We start from the raw sequence: 20,446 nt of genomic DNA on the forward strand, positions 1-20,446 counted from the left end.
ATGTGTAGATACGCGTATATTTTAAGTCTTACGAATTTGAATTAAAAATTAAATGATTTTTTTTCGATGATAATTATTTTGCTCACAATACATACATGTATATTTACATCTTCCTTATTGATGTAATTCTCCTTTTTATCATACATTTCTATTTATGAAATATATATATATGTATATGCAATCAATAATTAATTTATGTAGTATTGAGTGTTAATTTGCTCTTCATTTATCTTTTAGTTAACCTGACTTCTTACTAATTCCATTATTATGAATGAAACGTATCATTTTAATTTATTATATTGATATTTAGAAATGGAAGAAAGATATTTTGGATGGGATGAAATTTCTGATGGATTACTTTTATTAAGGTAATAAAGTTTTTAGAAATTCAAATACCTCATATTTTTGTATAAATTACACCCCAAAAGATAATTTATTCATAAATAAAATACAACAAATAACTATTTTACTTATTATCTTTTTCTATATTTAAATATTAGTACACAAAAGACTGAGGATGAGCATGCCAAAAAGACTAAACTACAATCTGATCCTAATCATGTATCAAAGGTATATTGTCCGCACTCATACTTGATTTTAAATTTCCATGAAACCTTAAGTCAACGTGATAAGGTAAATAATAAAAAGAAAAGGAATTTAATTACAATATCTGTAATTTCTTTATTTCAAAAATATATCGTTTTTAGCTCAGATTTAGGAAATATTATTTAAGGAAGGTAGCTCCAAATGAACCAAATGTTATTATTTTACAAGATATAAAAGATCTTGTAATGTATTTATTAATCAGTCACATAAGTCCTCAATTTGTGAATTTCTTCTATTTATCAATTGTGGATCGCTTTTTGAGAGCTGCAATACTTTATTTCCAATATTATGTGATAACATGGGAAGAATTAATGAAAGAACGTACAGCTACTATGAAAAAAGCACCAAATCCTTTGGCTCAGGGCTATAGATATAGATATGCAGAAGAAATGCAAATTCTTCGATGTGTCTTAGGTAGAGAATATGCTGATTTAATAGTAGGTTGTCATGATGTTATACAATATCATCATATGACTGGTGGAAAAAAAGGAGCTCCATCTGTGACACAATCTCAAGGAGAAAAGGATTTACGAATATTTGAGGTATTAATCTGTATGACACATCGTATTGTCTGGATAGCTTTAGAACGCAAGTATTTCAGTTTGATTGGTGAGTGAAAACTATAATAAAATAGAAAACACAAACTATCTATACAATAATAAATATATAATTATATTCAAACAAAAAATAGGATATTTGTTGTAGAAATGGAATTGCACAGATTATTTAGAACTGAAACATATAATATAGCAGAAAGACGAAGTCATATCATTCAAGATATGTTACCTAATGATATCCAAGTATTACAAGGTCACAAAATACAAGTAAAAAGAAAATTATTAAGAAATTCACCCTTAATACAAGGATTGATATACTCAGATTCTGACTATCGTCTTCTATCTTTAGGTATATTACATACTTTTATATATTTCATTATAAAAGAAACAAAATAATGCATTATGGTTTACAGGAATAGAGGACAATTCAAATGACGAACGCATTCTTTATTTGAAATATGCACTTGTTGCTAAAGAAGATAAATTACATGAACTGGGAATAAAAGTAGGAATTTTAGGAGAAAATAGAACTAATTATGATATCTTACTAATGCCTCTAGAAGAAAAAAACGAAGAACAAGACAGAACTCAATTATCTGATAGAAGAAAACATGAAAAAAGAAAAAGTATTAAGGATACAATGCAAGATACAGTGAGTTTTTAAAAATGTTCTGAATATATGCATTTGTTATGAAACATTAATGTCATATTTTTTACATTTAATATCATAGCAAATATCTATAAAAGTACAAAGACTTCCGTCTTTTCAAACCAAACCCGACCTAACACAAGACTTTTCAACGAGAACAACTAATATTTCACCAAAAGGCTACAAAAGTGCGCGTCAAAAAGCAAGGAAAAAGTGGCTGATTAGAGAAATTAAACGGCAAGGATATAAAGAAACGGATACATACTCAATAGCAACAACGATAGATCAATAATTTTTTTGAAAATAAATTAGGAATTATAAGCATATTTGTGTCATAATATAAATTATCGTAATTTCAATAACATTCTGTTTTAATTGAAAATTTATAAACTTCTTCTATGCTATTATGTGAGCAAATATAAATGTTACAAATTCTTAGTTTATGTTAGTTATATTTTTAAATAAATAAAATTTTGAAATTTGTATTATTTGAATTAAACATATGATATATATAATATATACAAATACAAATTAAAAGATATACAAATATATACAAATATATCGTTATAACACAACAAATAATAACAAATAACAAATTTTTGTTGAGTATGTTTGTTGAACTAAAGTAAAATAAATAGAACACAAATCAATGTTGATTACTATTTCAAGACTGTTTTATTTTTCGTGTAATTACTTAAAGTTAGTATGAATTAGTAACAATTAAATATTTGAAAATATGTGTCTATATTTGGTTTCCTAAAAAATTTACTTCATGCAATAATTTAATTGCTTTACATTTAATATTATTCTGTAAGATTGAGTAATAATGAATAAAGAAATACAAAGTATTTATATTTTTAATTATTTAAAAAGAAAATTGTTGATAACTAATACAAAATATGGAAAACTACTTAAAATTATTCGTAACGCGCATTGAAAAAATTTAGAAAGAAAAATACTGATAATTATTTTTATCGCATAAGATATTAAACATAGACACATATTTCGAAAATAACGCTTTTAGGATATGTGATAAGGGTGGATAAACTGAGTACAATAAGACAATGTAAAAAATATGCTTATTATAATTGGTAATGCCTAATAATGCGTACTAATGCTGATATTTTACAAGGAGATACATATATAGGTACATTTGAAGCAATGCATTGTTTTAAGATTAAATTTTGCATTGTCCTTATATAAATAATTATTGTACCTACTTACTACCATTATATATAATAACAATATATATACGACATTAATTTAATCCCAATATGGGTTAAATTGTAAATTATATTGTATTTTTGTCCATTTACAAGTGGCAAATTACTGTCCATTTGCATTGGTTTACATTTAAAACATTTATTATTCAAGATATACTTCCTTGCGACCTATTATTTATGAATAATGACACGCACATGTAACGTACAAAAATTAATATCTTAACTAGTACATTTGGCACAGAAACTTTGATAATAAAAACTAGATCTCACAAAAATCTGTACAATTCTAGTGTCACAAGTAAGTTGTTTTTTCTGCTGCTTTACTCTCTAATGACATTTATTTATAGTCTACAGAGTGATTCAACATAGTTCTTTTTCTTTAATTTCGATTACGATATGTATTAAAATTATGATAATTTGAAATATATTGTGTACATTTGAAAATATTACATGTACGTAGATAACTCTAGTGTCAATACTACAGCTACGTTGTAATCATTTAAATGTTAAATGGCAGTAAATGATTTAGTTGTCCTTATAATTAACCAGAGGAATCTAGTTTTTTTTCTCAGAATCTGTGCCCTCTTACAATTCTTTAATCTGAATTTTATATATTTTTACTTTGAATAATAAAATAATATATCACGTGTCATCTTTTCTTATAGGCTGCAAAAGAAATTGAATCATATTACAATTACTAAAGATATCAAAAATGAAACTATTTCGGCACTTCTTATTAAGTTGAATCTTTAATTATATGTTACAGTTATCTATTACTGAACATTTATCTATATGATTATAATACAAAATGAAGAAAATGATGATAGTGATGATTATGCATATATCAATAAGATTATTTGCGATTATTCGCATATATTGTTACAGCAGGCAGATGATAAAAAATGAATATGACCATTTATATGTATATGTAGTTTTTTTTAAGTTCAGTCATGTGTTCATGCAATTCTATTTTATAAATAAAGTTTCTTAGTAGAAAATAATCCGTTAAAACTTCTAACTTCTGTTTAAACAAAACCTAAGTTATATTCATATCAAAACATACAATGAACTGAATAATATACTGACTTTTAATAAAAGACTTTACCTCTGTTTAAAATAGAAACTTCATACAACTTAGAGAAGTTATATAAAATCATTTGATTATATTTTTACAAAATATTAATGACTATTATTTGCAGCTATATCAGGGTACTTAAAAACAAAATAAAAATCATTAATAGTGAATAAAGCAGTATGTAAAAATAAATTTATGTGCCCTGAAAAATTCAAATATAGTAGAATTACTTTGTAGGACTGCTTTTTTCTTTTGACTTTTGTATCTGTCATAAGCAAAAAGTATTTATTGCTATACCATTATAGCTACAACACTGTAACTGAACTTTTAAATTGTATTCAAAATAATTCGCAAATGTATAAAAGAATAAGATGATTTTACGATTTTTTCGTGATTACTTTTGTAGCAAGGATGGAATTTGTAGAATTTATAAGAAATATGATCTCTTTTCTTCCTTTTTATGGGAATCTAACTATATGATACAATTGTACCCAATGAAATTTATATTAAATTAGTAATAGTTAACTATTTTTTGTTACTTTCTGTATGTCAATCCCTGCCATTATCTCGGATTTTTATAGTTACATAACGAAAGTCAATAACACAATCTTACATTTAGCAGCACATACACAAACAGTATTTTTTTCTATATTGTAAGGAACACACGTGAACTCGTTTTCAAATTATTACATTACTAAAATAGGCGGGGCTACGAAGCAATATCTGACATAAGTTGAGCCAATAAAGCTGGCTCTAAAAGTCCATGTGTTTGCCCCATTCTTTCCAAATTCCGTACATCCTTATCTACTGCCTCTAATGCTCGCTCCAATTCTTCTTCTTCTTCTCTTGATGGTTCATATTCCCCATTTCTGCCTTCTGAAAACATAAATCTTATTTTATTTTTAAATTAAAGTAATTCATAAGAATAAATATATTTCACACAACATATTTATATAAATTAATATCACACAATACAAAAAGGACAATATCATTATAATTACCAATAAAGAGGTCATTAAAAGCATCAGCAGGTAAGTTGTTGAGCACATTGCCAAAATCATGCTCTGCAGGATCCAAAGAAGGAAACACTTCATGATCTCCCAGATCTTTAAGTCCTCCTCCAAGACCAAGCCCTAATCCTAAATTTAAGTTAGCAGAATTTGAAGTTCCTTGTGCTACAGTATTCAAATTATTCAAAGTTTTTGTCTGATTTTCACTAGAGTTTATTTGATTCAAATATTGACTCTCTTCATGTACTAGAGTAGGATCTTTAATTTCAAGTTTATTTGCAAGAGGCCGTTTTCGTTTCTTTGGCCTAGATTTTGGTTTAGGCCTGGGAATTGTAGGAGATGTTGGTTTTTTACGAGCTTTCTTTGGTTTAGACTCTTGGGCTTTACGATGATAATTATCTCTTTTCCTTGCATGTTCTGGACAAAGAGGTAATTCATGTGCAACATCAAACACAGGAATACAACATTGTGTATTATCACTAAATTTGGCAGTGCAATGTTCAAATAAAAGTTGATCTCCATTCAACATAATATGACGAGAACAATGGCGAGTACAGGGCAAAGATATCTGTTGACATCCTTCAGCTCCACAAAGCCCACCAACTAGAAGTGGCCCGTCAACCACTTTACTTGTATTTGGAGAACCACTTAAAGCTCTTGCTGTAGATGCAGGATCCTTGCAAGCAGCTTCTAAAAGACATCTAGCTCTATCACGTAACAAAATTTCTGAGTCTGTTCCACCTTTATGTAACTGAAGTAATCTTCTTCTTAGCTGGGAACGCAATTGAGAAAGACGTGCAGAACGATTCAATGTTGAAGTGCTTTCTCCAGAAAACCAATAACGTTGATAAATTGTCATTTCATCTCCACTAGAATCACTATCTGATATTTCATCCCCAGCTCTAGGATAATACAATAGTGTATGGTCCCGACTTTGCTTTCTATTTTTTAGTCTTTGTAAATTTTCAATATGACGCTGCTTCTGTTGAATTGCTTTTGCAAATTTATAATCTATATGTTCACCATCACCACTACCACTGCCACCACCACCAACACTACAATCAGCATCTAATTCTACAGCACGGTCTTGTACATCTTTGAATTCCGCATCTGGTACGGATGTTATCCTTATTCTTTGTTTCATACATTTTTCTTTAGTCTTAATATTTTTACAATTTTGCATTACTTTAGAATTTTTAGATGACACTATTGAAACATTTCTTCCTGTCGCTGTACCAAATGGCTCTGGTTCACTGAAAATATATGGATCGACATCTTGACGAGCCTCAGTTTTCAGCAAAGCCTTCAACCGATCCGAAAACTTCAATTTATTGTCCATGTTTGAGTTTTCGGATATAGGGACCTTCATTGATTACCGCTTTCCTTGTATCTTGTTCCACCTGCATTCTCAAATCCTCTAAATCTTTCTTCCTATCTAGATAAAACTTGGTTCAAGCCATGTGCCTAGATCCAAGTCCATACATAAATATTTCTGAATTCATAATACTGAGAATAAAAAAATAAAAAATTATTTTTATTGTATTATATCACAGTTTGATTGTTTTTGTATGTGCTTTACACATTAATGTTTACATATGCATCAAGGTAATACAACTAACAAAATGAAATTTTGTACAAAGTATAATAACTTATAAAATAGTCATATCCACTACATATGCCAATAATATTAATACGCACCCAACTTATATACATATGTATCTGCATATGTACAAAACTTAGTTTTGTCATGGGTTATGCTTTGATAGAAACATTAAAACTGATTACCTATTATTTAGTATCAAATTTTATAGTGGAATTTTACAAAAAATCTTGTATAGTTAAATGACAATAAAATTTATTTTATGTTTTAAAAGTGCAAATAATACTTTAGTAGTCAATAATATCTAGATCAATTAAAGCTATATATCACTATAAGTATAAGTTTAAATTCACATATTCCTGTACATATATGTATCAGATGATTACTAAAGTCACCTGGTTCAAACAATAAACGTGAACTTAGTCCATGGTTAGATCAGGATAAAAACAATCCTTGCCTCGCATAGCAATTCGCACTAAATATACCCTATACATTTTCAAACAATTTCATTACATGAAATATTAAAGCATTGAATGTGAATTCTAAAAGTTCTGACAAACTTTGACGATTCAAAGCCATATTAATAAACATTTTATTTCTAGTGTTGACATGAGTACATGATGTTGGATATCAACACTGTTTGGTTATGTTCACTCCTTATATAGGCAATAAGACACTTTGCAAAATACTATAAGCAAGTTTCAGTAATATAGTCAGAAAAACTCATAAGATGAATCTTGCAGCATATTTATACCCTATAACAAGGGTAAACTATTCACAAATACTATCACGAAACCCTCTTTATGAACTCGTTTCGTTTAGTTTAACCGAGGTTGGGACAATGGAAATTACTCCCAACAGTAATGGAGGTTGTTGCCCAATCAGAAGCAATCCGACCTTTTTCGTACAAAATACACTCCAACGAGATTGAAGATTCACGCACAAATTTTAGCATTCATCGATAATAACATTAGAAAGACATGTCAGATATAAAGAAAGCAAAATGGCGGACACTGCACACACGAACAGTTTCTCATGCGAAAAATCTTTGAATTCACTGTATTATCATTATGAATTTGATATACAAACAATTTATGTCCACTTTAAGTGTTAACTAATTTTAAATGATAATTTACGAAAACATATTTTTGCATGATTTCGGCTATTTCTATTGAAAATGTTTAGATTGTTCTTCGTTATTCATTTTGACATAACCTTTTAACTCTTTTATGTATATAATAAACCTAATTTTATTTCTACTTTTTTTCTTTTAGAAAACAGGATAGTATGAATAAAACGACAAATATAATAATATTTCATTTTTCAATTTTAAAACATCCATTGTATGATCTAGTTTCCTTAATACTACATTGTATTCAGAGTAATTATATTTGATTTACATAAATGTATAGCTTTTCGTTAATATTTTAAAATATGGCATGTGTAGAATATTACATTATGTTATTTAGTAACATCATTTTACTCAACTTTCTTGATATTAATATTAAAAGAATAAATTATATAATTGATTAAATTACAATGATAGTAATTAATATAATGTATCGAGAAATATTGAAATAGTTGATTTTAAATAAATTTTAGCCTCTTACAATAAACATTGAAAATTTCACGTAACATAGAATTATTATTTTTTTGTAGAATATGAAATGCATAAAAAAGATATTGTCTTTTGATAATTAATAAATAATAAACATTGCGTGATCTATATCTATTCAAATATAATTAACATGCTCTAAAAAGATATTATACTTAATTAAAAAATATAGGTGTAAGAAATCTATATATAAATCTGATAAATATTACTTAAATATGTAAAAAAAATAATGAAGATAAAATAAATTATGCATGTATTAAATATAAAATCGGGCGATGAAGTGAATGTCAAGAGCAATAATTTTCATATTGCTACATAACCAAACCATATTTTATATTTATTCGAGATTTTATTCAAACATTTAATTTTTGAATTAATAAATAACTAGATTCTATATTTGTGTGATAAGGCATTACAAAAGACAATCAAAATTCATAAATCTAGTAACCTTCAAAAAGTTGTTACTAGTGATCAGCTGATTTTGACATTTAAGACTATAACCTATTAATATATTACAAAAGACCACCTGTTGATATAGTCCAGCCTTTCCGAAAAAATTTGTAATTGCTTAATTATTAATACTCTACTATTTAAAAAAAAGGCAAGTGAATTCAAATATTATATTAATATCTTATTTTGTCAAATAGTATAAAATAAGAGTATGCAAATTATATAAACGAATCTTTTTACTCTCTTGTGTATACTAAATATGCATTTAGTATACACAATATACATATATATTTAATTCTTTCATTATTATATAATTTTTAATGCTTGCCATTTTCCTAATATAATCGTATTAGTCTTCCGAATTTTATATAGGAAATAAAATAATGTTGTCAGTGGTATGTATTACAACCTTGTTTCATTTATATTTTTTTGTTTTCTTTATAATCAAATATACACAATGATTGTGTACACAGCTATTTTGCGTACTTAACATTGCTTTAAGTATAATTTTGTGATCTTTGAAATACATACAATTGCTAAAAATAGTAATTGGATTATGTACATATTATAAATAAACAATATGTTTTATAATAAGAAGAATGGTTACAATGTAGATCACAAAGATATAAATTTCAAATTTGAATGAAACGTGAACTATAGCACTGTACTTAAAAAAAGTGCTAGAACAATGGACAATCAAAAAATTATAAGATAAAATAATACATTACACTTAAAAGCATATTTCCACTGCATAAAATTCAATTTGTCTTCTATATTTTTAAATTCTATACAAAAAAAAAGGAAAGATAAATCAAATATTAAATATACAATGCTTTTAAGTGACAAGTTCCTTCTTACGAATGTTCAACAAGAATAGTATACAATACTGTATAACTGTGTATACATAACACATATTTAATCCCTCTGATCTCACCTGTTTGATATTTATAATAAATGTTTCCATTTTTTCGTTCAGTTTGACTAGCGAATTTTTCTTATTGATGTTTAGTGTGCATTACACAGATATAAGAAAAGTTTACGCATTAGCTCTTTTATCATATTTCTCATGTGATAATTCAAAGCTCATTTTCGTAATTTGCAATCAGAACATAATATGCGTAAAATCACGTAAGCAAAAAGCTAGAGACTACTTAAGTACAAAGATTTAAACTGTATGAATATAGAATTTTTCCACTCCATGAATAATGTAAATTCAATTATAGAAATTCACCATATACTGCAACCATATAGAAATTATATTTTACCTAATCGATATGTAAAGTAGCCATACATAGATAATATTTCATAATTTTGAAAAAATAAGAAATTTTCGTAGTGTAATGAGTAAAATTGAAAACATGATCGCTTTTTTAAAGATCATTTTTGTTAAAAAATTGTCCCAATTGCTTTCAGTGTTGAAAATTTCTTTTATTCTATATTTAATTGATTCGAGTTTTAATGATATTAAAATCTTAATTTGAGGTACAATTTGTGGTAGACCCAAGGGACGGTGTATAATTCTTTTTCCTTATTATAAAAGTTGTATTTGAAAATTATTATGAATTAGATAATAAATGTATGTTACGTAGTTTTTCGTTGAGGTTTTTGTCCTTTAATAATAGTTGGCCGGCCTTTTATGTAACCTTTCTTACGACGTGGTGTCTGTAACATTAATGTCCCCCACCCCACGATTTCAACTACATTTCAAAATTACACAATGTTATGATTTAAAGAAGGAAAAACGATACGATTAAGAATTCAACAAAAGTAAATGTTTTAACTGCTTTAACTGTTTAGCATAAGAAATAGAATTCTCACCTTTTTACTAACATATGAATTAGCATTTCGTGCAACAATTCGTTTAGATATTGGAATGCTTGGTCTATTAAATTCATTTGGCTTTTTCACCCTAAAATTGGATTTGAATAAGGACATTTGAAATTTATAAGTATAAAAATCATAAAATTTATAAAATTAATTTATGGTCTTGTTATTGTTATCTATAAAATTACCTGTAAATTCTAACAAGCCAATGTTCAGTCGTGTAGGCTTCTTCCAAATATGTTAACTGGAAATTTTTATTTCCTATTTCGGCGTTACGCGTACGATCATAACCAGAGGGCGATCGATAATCAATCTTTACTTTCCCAAATCGATAATAGCTTAATTTATACATTAGTGAATTCAAAAGGGTAGGTGAGCCTTCCGAATCCACGCGAAATTCTCCTTTTTCAGTAAAATAATCACTTTCACGAATATCTTGTGGATGTTCGCCTTCAGCAATTCGTACCATCCAAAGGAACTTATTAACATCATCTCCGGAATATCCAATCATTCCTCCAAAAATAACTAATACATAATCTACATCTAATGATGTCATAATTTCATAAGCAGCACTTTCATTTGAGCTCATTGCTTTTCCAACTAGAGCTATATGTGAATTATTCCAAGTGTTATTGTCCACAAGCGTAGTTCTACGTTAAAATGAAAATGCTTCATATTGTATTATATTGTATTATATATACAAAAAAATTTAAACAGCACATTTTATTCTCTAATAATATATACCTATTAGCCATCCCAGCAATTTGATAGCCATAATCCCACCAACTCATAATCCTAGCATCAGTAGGTGTATTTTGTGCTAACCAATAATAAGCTTCTCTGAAATCATCTAGAATAGCTCTACCTCCATCGTTACTATATGATGCCAAAACAATCGAAGGGCTAGAATATGCATTACTTGTAATCCAAGTACAATGCAGTGTAAACATCATCATTAATACAAATGCACCAATGACAACACCATTTCGAAGATTAACACCTAATCCATCTCCATTACCCCTAGGTCTCTCATGTCTCATTCTACGAAGTTTACCAGCTTTATCATAGAGTGATCTACCAGGGCTTCTTTCTCTTTCTTCTTCACTTTCTTCTTCACTTCCATTATTACTTCGATCGTTTCTTTCATTGTCTTCCTCTTTGAAAAATAATTCAAGAAGGTCACTAAATGCAATTCCAGCAAGCATACAAACAACTGGAGTTAAAGTGAGCATAAGCCTCACCATTACTCCAGCAAAATAAACAGCACTTATAGCATACAATATAACTGTAAAATAATTATAATTAATATATTTGTGTAGTAAATTAATAAAGAATTTTTTTCTTAAATCTTACCAAAAACACGTTCATCATTGATACGTTTAATGCAGTACCACAAGCCCACAGGAAACGTTGTAACAAGAATGTGTAAATCAAAGAAAAAGCTAAACCATGTTGTAGGTTGATGTTCAGAAACAGATGCTATTATTGGAATGTGTATCTTTGCATAACCAGTATCCCAAAGTGAATAAAACCTTCCACTCCAAGGTGCAATAACACCGGCATAAGTCAAACATATTAAAATAAACAAAAGAATGCCAGCTGTAACTGCAACCACTCCTCCAAAGTATTTCATTTCAGATTTTGTAAGTACAGTTCTTAGATATCTACAATAATAAAATATACTGTATTACAAAATTTGATATATTAAAATTATACTAACATATTATATCAACACACCTGAGAGTTGCCACAAAAATTAATAATCCAAACACACCTCCAGCTGCCATGTGTTCTGATGTTCTTATTGGTTGAAAACCAACAAATGGTATTTGCATACTCAATAAAAGTCCCAGAATATAAAATGTAGTATAACTTGTAAAAAGACGATTACTGAATCGATTCATGATCAATAATGCAAAAACATGAAGTGGAATTAAATTAATGATAAAAACATAACCACCCCATGCAGATACCATATAGAAGTAGGACAGAGCAGTCATAGAAGCCCAAAAAATAGAGCCAGTTTTAACTGACTTAACCCACAGATAATATGTAATTTGTAGTGCAAAAATGGCAATGCCTTCATTGTCATAACTTCCTGCTACAGATCTTGAAATGTAACCAGGTACAATTGCAATAAAACACGCTGCAAATAAACCAGCTCCTGCATTCCATATTTCTTTTGTTAATAAGTACGTAGAAATGGCTGTAAGACCACTAAATATTGGAGCTAAGAATACACAAATGTCTCTTATATGCACTGGGATATTTAAAGAATGTAATATATAATGTATAGATCCAGATGTTATCATTAATCCAGGATAAACAGTTCCACCTACAATACGACCCAGCGGGTACCATGCTCTTTCATCAAACCAATTTAAAAAATTATAGAATCCATGTTGTACCATATATGCTGTAGCTCTGTAGTTAAACCTATGTTATAAAAGAATATTTTATTTTATAGTAATATTTTATAATAACATTATATGTACATATATATGTAAAGTTAATTTACTTTATCAATTAAATTATTAATAAACATGAAAATTATTTTTTATGAACAAAATGTTAGGTAAATATTAAATGAAAAATATTAAATTAAATAATTATTATAAATTAATAATAATTAAAAATACGTACCAAGGATCGAATTCATGTATGATACTTTCAAAACGTATCACCGCGAATAACCGAGAAGCAAATCCTGAGATCCAAACAAGTAGCAAAACAGTAAAAGTAATAAGAGAACTAAGTCCAGCGGCGTTTGTTAACGTAGAAGTTTTCATTTGCTTAGACGTCGATTTCTTGTCAGGGAACATATCTTTTTTAGTATTTGTAATGGATGTTCTATTTGGCAACATATTTCCTTTAAATTTCTGAATGTAATGATAAATATTTCCGTGAAATTTTAACAGACATTTGCCATGAACATATTAACATTTGTTTCTATTCAACACGCTGCAAATCAAGCTGCTTGCAACAAATTATCAAATCACTATGCCTAGGCTAGGAGTTTAAGACACGTTGAACACCGGCTACGTGTTAACCATGACTTCGCAATGACGTTCTCTACCTACTTTCATAGGAATATGGGTACAGGAATGGTATGTTCGAATATGCGCTTAAACGCACACCACGTTCGTTATGAATATCAAGCTGCCGATTGGTTTCAATAACAACACATAAAATAGAAACAGTTTGTCTACCAATGGCATTAATTTTATATCAATATCACATCCGGTCATCGACTATGATCTAAATACAGATGTAGTCACATATAATGTACTTACTGGCACTTATCCTAAACCATCATATCCGGATAATCTTATTACTTAACGACTGCTTGCTATAATATAATAAGCTGTGAAATTAATATTTCCTGTTTTCGTTACAACATACAAGAAATTAAAAAAATTTTGGTATGTAATCGTAGAAAATCGCAAAAGAAACATCTAAGAAAGTGAAATTTTTGTACATGAGGAACTGTAAATTATCTTTTTTACCACGTCCACCGTTTAAAAATAGTGATTAAAAAATTCAAAATAAAGTGATGGAATAGCATGAATTAAATATCATGAGTGAGAAATTTCGCTAAGTAATATAAATGAAAATTATTCTCTCATGTTTACTAGCAAGGAGCAATTAATAAAACGTACTGGGAAAAGTTCTATTGGTCGTTATGATTTCTTAAAACTTTTAACTACAGAATTTAAGACCACTAAATCGAAAGGTAATTTGCATACAAAAATGTAATTACTTATATAATTGTTATACTACATAATTATAGAACATAAATTATTTCCACAGAAGCAAAAGAACAAGTGTTAGCAAACCTTGCTAATTTTGCTTATGATCCTATCAATTATGGATACATAAGACAACTACAAATAATTGATTTGTTTCTTCACGCTTTGTCAGAAAATAATTTAAAATTAGTACGTTTTGCAGTAGGAGGTATTTGTAATGTATGTGCTGGTAGGTATATAATGGTTTGAAAGATTTATTTTCACAAAGTACATCCTTGTGGTAACTATTAATTAACAAAAGAATTATATTTTAGATCCAATAAATAAACTATACATTTTACGTAACCAAGGCATTTGTCTATTAACACCATTACTTTCTTCACAAGATGAAGATATCATACTTTCAGTAATTACTAGTTTAATATTTTTAATTACCCCTGATTATAAGAGTGAAGTAACAACTGAATTAATTGGAAAAATATCTGATTTGTCAAATCATGAAAATAATCGTATTAAAAACTTAGTGGCAATATTTTTAAATGACTGTACTGAAATAAAGGATAAAGTTGAAAATCCTAAAAATATATAATATATATAGAAAATATTTTGGAAGGATATATACCTAATTATACCTTGATACATAAAAAAAGAAGTAGTTAAAAAATTATATATCATAATTCAATTGTGGAGTAAAATGAAGTTCTCAAAGCCATTCTTTAAATTGCTAAAAAGGTATGTGCAAAGATATTGTACAGGACCTTCAGATGTTCTAAACACTATGAAAGTTGGAAATGAAATATCAGTTTTTAAAACAGTTACCAAAGATGATATACTAAATTTTGCAAAATTAACTGGTGATTATAATCCAATACATTTAGTGACATCAAATAATCTTGTTCATGGTGCTTTACTCAATGGCTTAGTATCAGGAGTACTTGGTACAAAAATGCCAGGCCCAGGAACCATAGTAGTTGGACAAACCTTTACATTTCCAGCACCATGTTATGCTGGAGATATAATAGAAATAAAAGTGCAAATTGTTTCTATAAGAAAAATCATGAAATGTGAATATATTTGTATTGCAAATGGAAAAAAGATAGTTTTAAAAGGAAATGCAAAACTTATCAAAAAGTTATAAAATATCAATGCATAATAAAGTGAATATGTATAATCTTATCAACAAAAAAGTAATCTAAATCTTATTGTTGTACATGTATTTATTTGTATTTTAACATTATATTCATATTAAAAGAATAAAACAAGCTTTTTTTAAATACAATATGATTACAGTACTGCAGTATTATGAAATATTGCTTATTGTGAATGTGACCCATTTTAATTGCTGATTTTACAAAACAAAGCGCTTTCAACAAAACCTGCACGACTTATTGATTTTTATTACTTCATGCAAGTAATGCAGACAATTTGATTAATGTAAGTATCATTAAACTGAATATATACTTGTATACTTTATTAATACTTTACAGTTTAGAGTACAGATTTTTATATATTCTAAATATACTTAGATACAGCTTTCTTTTATTGGTAATTATTAATTAAAATAATCTTATTCATAAGAGAAATCTGAAATAAATATTTTTTTTACAGAAAAGATGAATCCGGCATTTCTATTATCAATTCTTTATTTCTTATCTGCATCAGCAGATCAAATTAAAATAAAAGTTTTAAATGATACTCTTAAAATTGTAACTACTGAATTTCCAGTTGGTTGTGCTTGTGGAATTTTTTTAAGTGGACAGTTTAAAAAGGATGGTAAAGAATCACCTAAGGGAGAGCCTGCTATTTTTCATGATTTGCCTAGAGCATTTTCATGTACTCCAACCGGGAATAAACTGTGTACAAATAAATGCTTGGACACTGTGAGTTAATCTATAGAAATACAAAATTATTACCACACATATATTTTATTGATGATACAGTTAATTTCTTATCTCAAGTAACACAAAATATGAAATATTTACTATAGATTATTAAACATCTGCCAAACAGTCCTAAAATACTATGTAATTCAATAAAATATGACTGTCATAAGGAAAGGGTAAGTTTTATTTTAATGTTTCACAATAGCTTCAAATTAACTATTAAACAACATTATATTATATAATTTCTTTATATTAGGCTTACTTATTTATTAAAAATTGTAACAGTGGATGGATTAACACAAATCTTTCTGCTGGAAGAGAATATTGTTGTAAGGATGGCACACCATACAAATGTCCAGTATATTAAAATAAATATCTTTTATTATGTATGTGTTCTCACTTGTTATAAATGTATAAACGTTATACTTTTTTAATTTAATAAAACCATTATTGATTCTACCACGTTTTCTTCTTAAATGTCCCGCTCCTTGTCTAAATATAGCTTCAAGAACATCACATATACTCTACAAAGAATCAAAGGAATCCCAGATAAATATCTGAAATCTTCATTCTATAATTAAATTACCATATATAAAACTTTGTTCTATTTTGTGCCCTTTAAAAAAGAAAAACTTTCGCTTTACATTGAGTTTTTCTCTATACTTATTAACATATGAGGTATGATTTTGATCTTTAATTTGTGCCATTGGGTCAAGTTCAGGCATAACCCCAATAATATTACAGATGACAGTGTTAAATTTAAATTAATCAGCTACTTTAAATTTGTATCTCAAACACTCTACTTTTATAGCCAACATTAAGTCTGTATAAAAGCTAATTTTTATTGATACAAAAAAGATGGAAAAATTATTTATCATTTATATTATTAAGAAAACAATGTGAAGCTTTCTATTATAAATATTATTTTGAATAAAAAACATTATAAATAAAAATTGGTAAGAAACATGTGTGCAAGACTTTTAGCATGTCCTTTGTGCTCACAACCAGGTTTTTTAACATTGGATGCATTGCGAGCAGGATTAATAAGCGTAGCAACACGACCTCTTACATGCCCTGTGTGTAATGAAGTATTGCTTGGTATTGATAAGCTTACTATTCATTTATTCAGCCACACTATTAATTTAAGTAATAATAATACAACAGAGTCATTGAAACATACAAATATTATTACCAGTACTCATAATCCACCAATAATAAGTAATTTAGAAAGTATTACTTTTCAAGATTGGAATATGTCTAAAATACAAATTACAGATTCAAATAAACTTTCACAGAATAACTTAAATATTCAAAATAGTTTAATATCATCGCAAAGTCTGCAAAATACAAAAGATGAAGCTTCAATTTTGAATCCAGAAGTTTCTATTCAAAATCAAAATTCATTGAATCATATACCTCAAATTACATTTCCACAAAATTCAATTTGTGGAAATAAAGAGATACATACACTTCAAAGGAATAAAGAAATAGAATCAGAAAAACTGCCTCAACAAATGTTACAAGAAACAATAAAAGTAGATTATGCTACACAGTACTTTGATCATCAAAACGTTAAAAATGTAAAATTTGTACAAAATTATCCTGAAACAGAATATGAAAATGTCCAAACATTTAAAAATTGGATAGAGGATCAACATTGTGAACAACCAAACAAAGAAGTAGCAGACAAAATGGGAAGATCTGTCGATAAACCTTGTAGTAATGAACAAATGATAATAACAAACAAACTTCCAAACATTATAAGTACATGTACCAATATACCATTGGAAAAAGCTAATGATAAGAATATACAAGAAGACTCATCTATTGTATGTAATAAAAGACAAAATGAAAGTCTTGAACATAATGAGATATTACCTCAATTAAAACTTATAAAAACATTATCAACAAGACAAAAGACTGAGCGTTGCAATATATGTGGTTTTCATTTTCCTGATCATAATATTTTGCTTTTACATAAGCAATTAATACATATGATCAATGAAAAAGATTTAAATGTTATGCCTGAAAATTTACTTAAGAATTATTCATGTCACTTATGCTCTAAAGTATTTAAAATGAGAGGTAGTTTAATGGTGCATATGCGAGTAGCACATATGGGATATAATTTAGGTAATTTCTTATTACATTGAAAGCATATTAATATCTATTATTTAACAAACATTAACATAAACATATTTTCAGGTTCTTTGGTCAGAGGTGGACAAATAGAACTCATACTTAATGAAAATAAATTTAACTGCCCCACATGTGGAAAAGAATTTAAAAAGGTGGTAAATATGTTTCTTTGAATGTCTTTTTGTACAAAATAAAACAAATTTATTATTTTAGGAACAACATGTAATGCAGCATTTAAAAACACATGAAGCTAAACAATGGGAATGTGATGTATGCAATAAAATGTTTACAACGAAATATTTTCTAAAAAAACATAAAAGATTACATTCAGGAGAAATGCCTTATAAGTGCAACATATGTAATAAAACGTTTACTTTCCAGCAGTCATATCATAAACATAGATTATACCATAAAGATGATAAACCTTATACATGTACAACTTGTGGCAGATCATTTAAAGAATTATCTACTTTGCATAATCATGAACGAATTCATACAGGAGAAAAACCTTTTGCATGTGAAACATGTGGTATGTTAACTTTTGTAAGAATTTTATTTAAAAATGTGTTGCAAAAACTGAAATAATGCATGTTTTGTTTTCAGTTATTACTAACAATTTAATATGGATTGTTCTGTTTCTGCAATGTATGTATAACAATGTTTTGTAGTTTATTATATCTACTACAAATACTGCTTATATTTAGAAGTATGTAATAACTATATTCATACAGCATATATTTTGAGAATTTTATAATTAAAAGCTCCTTCCTATAATGAAAAAATAGATGGATAAATATGACATCATCTTTTTTATAATTTAGATGCTTGCTTTTTAGGAAAATGTTTTCGTCAACGTGTTTCATACTTGGTTCATCGTAGAATTCACACAGGTGTAATGCCTTATAAATGCACAACATGTGGAAAAAGCTTCAGATACAAGGTATATCAGAATAAAAAAGAAATACTTTTATGATTTTATTAATTATCTATTACTATAGGTAAGTCAAAGAACTCATAAGTGCCCAGCACAACAAACAGGAAATGTACAACAAACAAATATCATGGATCAGAAGTCAGTAAATTTACCAGATATACAAGGTATACACAATGATATATGTAAAACTCAAAAGGATTTTTTAAAGGAAAATCAAACGATGCTAGATATTGTAAATAATGAAGAAAACAAATATGTGTTAATAATAAATACTCAAGGTCAGCATCTTTTAACAAAAGAGTCTAACATTGAAAAAATACAAACTATTGCAAATACTAACATTACAAATAAAAAACAGAAGTTAGAAGAATGTACAGGGACAAACAATGATAATGAAAAAATAGGGAATATGTGGAAATCTGACATTCCTAATAGTTCTATATTTAAGAAACCCTTTGACACTTGTAAAGCAATACAATCAAAAAATGAGAAACCATTTCAAGAAGATACACATGATTTCTTTTCAATGGTAATGTCTCCCCTTGAAAATGGACTACCTTCACCCACTGCTGAAATGGAACACTTAAGAGTATCATCCCCCACACAAAAAGGAGATATATCAAAATCTTATGATACTTTTAGAAATACAGCACATATCATGGAAATGAATATGTTTAATGCTGATATAGAACAAAGTTTTAGCACTGCAGATAACAACGCAAATAATTTACAAACTATTAACGAAGAATCATTGAAACAACTACTGTATAGTATTAATGAAAAATGATTAGAGAATTCGCCATAAAAAATTGCATTATTAGTTATCATCGTTATAAATAAATAAGAATTTTTCAAAGAAGAATTAATTATAAAAATTTATAATGAATTCTTTCCCGGAAATTTTAAAATACTAACAAGAATTTCTTTGTCTAATGTGTACCTATTTTTTGAAACATAAAGTTTACTTCTTCAAAAAAGTGGCACAATAGTTAATATCGCTGAGTTAATCCTTGAATCATTTAATAATTTTGCTAAATATATTTTAGTGCAAATGTTCAACCAAAATGCTTAAATCACTTTTCCAGCTTTTATTAATGTTTATAGACGAATAGTATGTATTTTAACTAATCTT

At 27.6% G+C, this 20,446-nt stretch overlaps 5 protein-coding genes across 12 annotated transcripts; 3 read left to right on the forward strand and 2 right to left on the reverse strand.

Annotated features, from left to right (window-relative positions):
• Positions 1 to 178: 178 nt before the first annotated feature.
• LOC117236614 lies at positions 179 to 2,178 on the forward strand. The gene is made up of 6 exons (XM_033499721.1): positions 179 to 368; positions 501 to 633; positions 708 to 1,215; positions 1,312 to 1,512; positions 1,577 to 1,815; positions 1,895 to 2,178. The coding sequence occupies exons 1-6, from the start codon at positions 313 to 315 to the stop codon at positions 2,102 to 2,104; spliced, it is 1,347 nt and encodes a 448-aa protein (XP_033355612.1). The 5' UTR covers positions 179 to 312; the 3' UTR covers positions 2,105 to 2,178.
• Positions 2,179 to 2,874: 696 nt separating this feature from the next.
• Positions 2,875 to 7,932, reverse strand: LOC117236613 (INO80 complex subunit D). 4 transcript variants are annotated; one of them, XM_033499720.1, is made up of 3 exons: positions 6,819 to 7,932; positions 5,112 to 6,555; positions 2,875 to 4,986 (listed from the first exon to the last, which is right to left on the reverse strand). In XM_033499720.1, the coding sequence occupies exons 2-3, from the start codon at positions 6,487 to 6,489 to the stop codon at positions 4,820 to 4,822; spliced, it is 1,545 nt and encodes a 514-aa protein (XP_033355611.1). In that variant the 5' UTR covers positions 6,490 to 6,555; positions 6,819 to 7,932; the 3' UTR covers positions 2,875 to 4,819. The 4 variants fall into 4 exon arrangements, with proteins under 4 accessions (XP_033355611.1, XP_033355610.1, XP_033355609.1 ...); XM_033499719.1 differs by having other exon boundaries at positions 5,112 to 6,626; positions 7,116 to 7,931; XM_033499718.1 differs by having other exon boundaries at positions 5,112 to 6,626; positions 6,819 to 7,931.
• A 1,249-nt stretch (positions 7,933 to 9,181) lies between these two features.
• LOC117236678 (dolichyl-diphosphooligosaccharide--protein glycosyltransferase subunit STT3B) lies at positions 9,182 to 13,677 on the reverse strand. Of its 2 annotated transcripts, none has more exons than XM_033499827.1 (7): positions 13,253 to 13,677; positions 12,347 to 13,045; positions 11,963 to 12,273; positions 11,354 to 11,894; positions 10,798 to 11,259; positions 10,604 to 10,694; positions 9,182 to 10,447 (listed from the first exon to the last, which is right to left on the reverse strand). In XM_033499827.1, the coding sequence occupies exons 1-7, from the start codon at positions 13,471 to 13,473 to the stop codon at positions 10,367 to 10,369; spliced, it is 2,406 nt and encodes an 801-aa protein (XP_033355718.1). In that variant the 5' UTR covers positions 13,474 to 13,677; the 3' UTR covers positions 9,182 to 10,366. The 2 variants fall into 2 exon arrangements, with proteins under 2 accessions (XP_033355718.1, XP_033355719.1); XM_033499828.1 differs by having other exon boundaries at positions 9,182 to 10,482.
• Positions 13,678 to 13,862: 185 nt separating this feature from the next.
• On the forward strand, positions 13,863 to 16,630 carry LOC117236649. The gene is made up of 8 exons (XM_033499775.1): positions 13,863 to 14,342; positions 14,420 to 14,587; positions 14,673 to 14,867; positions 15,123 to 15,493; positions 15,649 to 15,655; positions 15,967 to 16,238; positions 16,346 to 16,417; positions 16,498 to 16,630. The coding sequence occupies exons 1-8, from the start codon at positions 14,234 to 14,236 to the stop codon at positions 16,606 to 16,608; spliced, it is 1,305 nt and encodes a 434-aa protein (XP_033355666.1). The 5' UTR covers positions 13,863 to 14,233; the 3' UTR covers positions 16,609 to 16,630.
• Positions 16,631 to 16,762: 132 nt separating this feature from the next.
• LOC117236679 (zinc finger protein 502-like) lies at positions 16,763 to 20,170 on the forward strand. Of its 4 annotated transcripts, none has more exons than XM_033499830.1 (6): positions 16,763 to 18,374; positions 18,447 to 18,532; positions 18,594 to 18,650; positions 18,762 to 18,909; positions 19,217 to 19,320; positions 19,379 to 20,170. In XM_033499830.1, the coding sequence occupies exons 1-6, from the start codon at positions 17,207 to 17,209 to the stop codon at positions 20,099 to 20,101; spliced, it is 2,286 nt and encodes a 761-aa protein (XP_033355721.1). In that variant the 5' UTR covers positions 16,763 to 17,206; the 3' UTR covers positions 20,102 to 20,170. The 4 variants fall into 4 exon arrangements, with proteins under 4 accessions (XP_033355721.1, XP_033355723.1, XP_033355724.1 ...); XM_033499832.1 differs by having other exon boundaries at positions 18,765 to 18,909; XM_033499833.1 differs by having other exon boundaries at positions 18,594 to 18,909; positions 19,379 to 19,592; positions 19,673 to 19,933.
• Positions 20,171 to 20,446: the final 276 nt, after the last annotated feature.

This window comes from Bombus vosnesenskii, unplaced genomic scaffold (assembly GCF_011952255.1).
Source record: "Bombus vosnesenskii isolate JDL3184/JDL3185 unplaced genomic scaffold, Bvos_JDL3184-5_v1.1 scf7180000013351, whole genome shotgun sequence".
NCBI lineage: Eukaryota > Metazoa > Arthropoda > Insecta > Hymenoptera > Apidae > Bombus > Bombus vosnesenskii.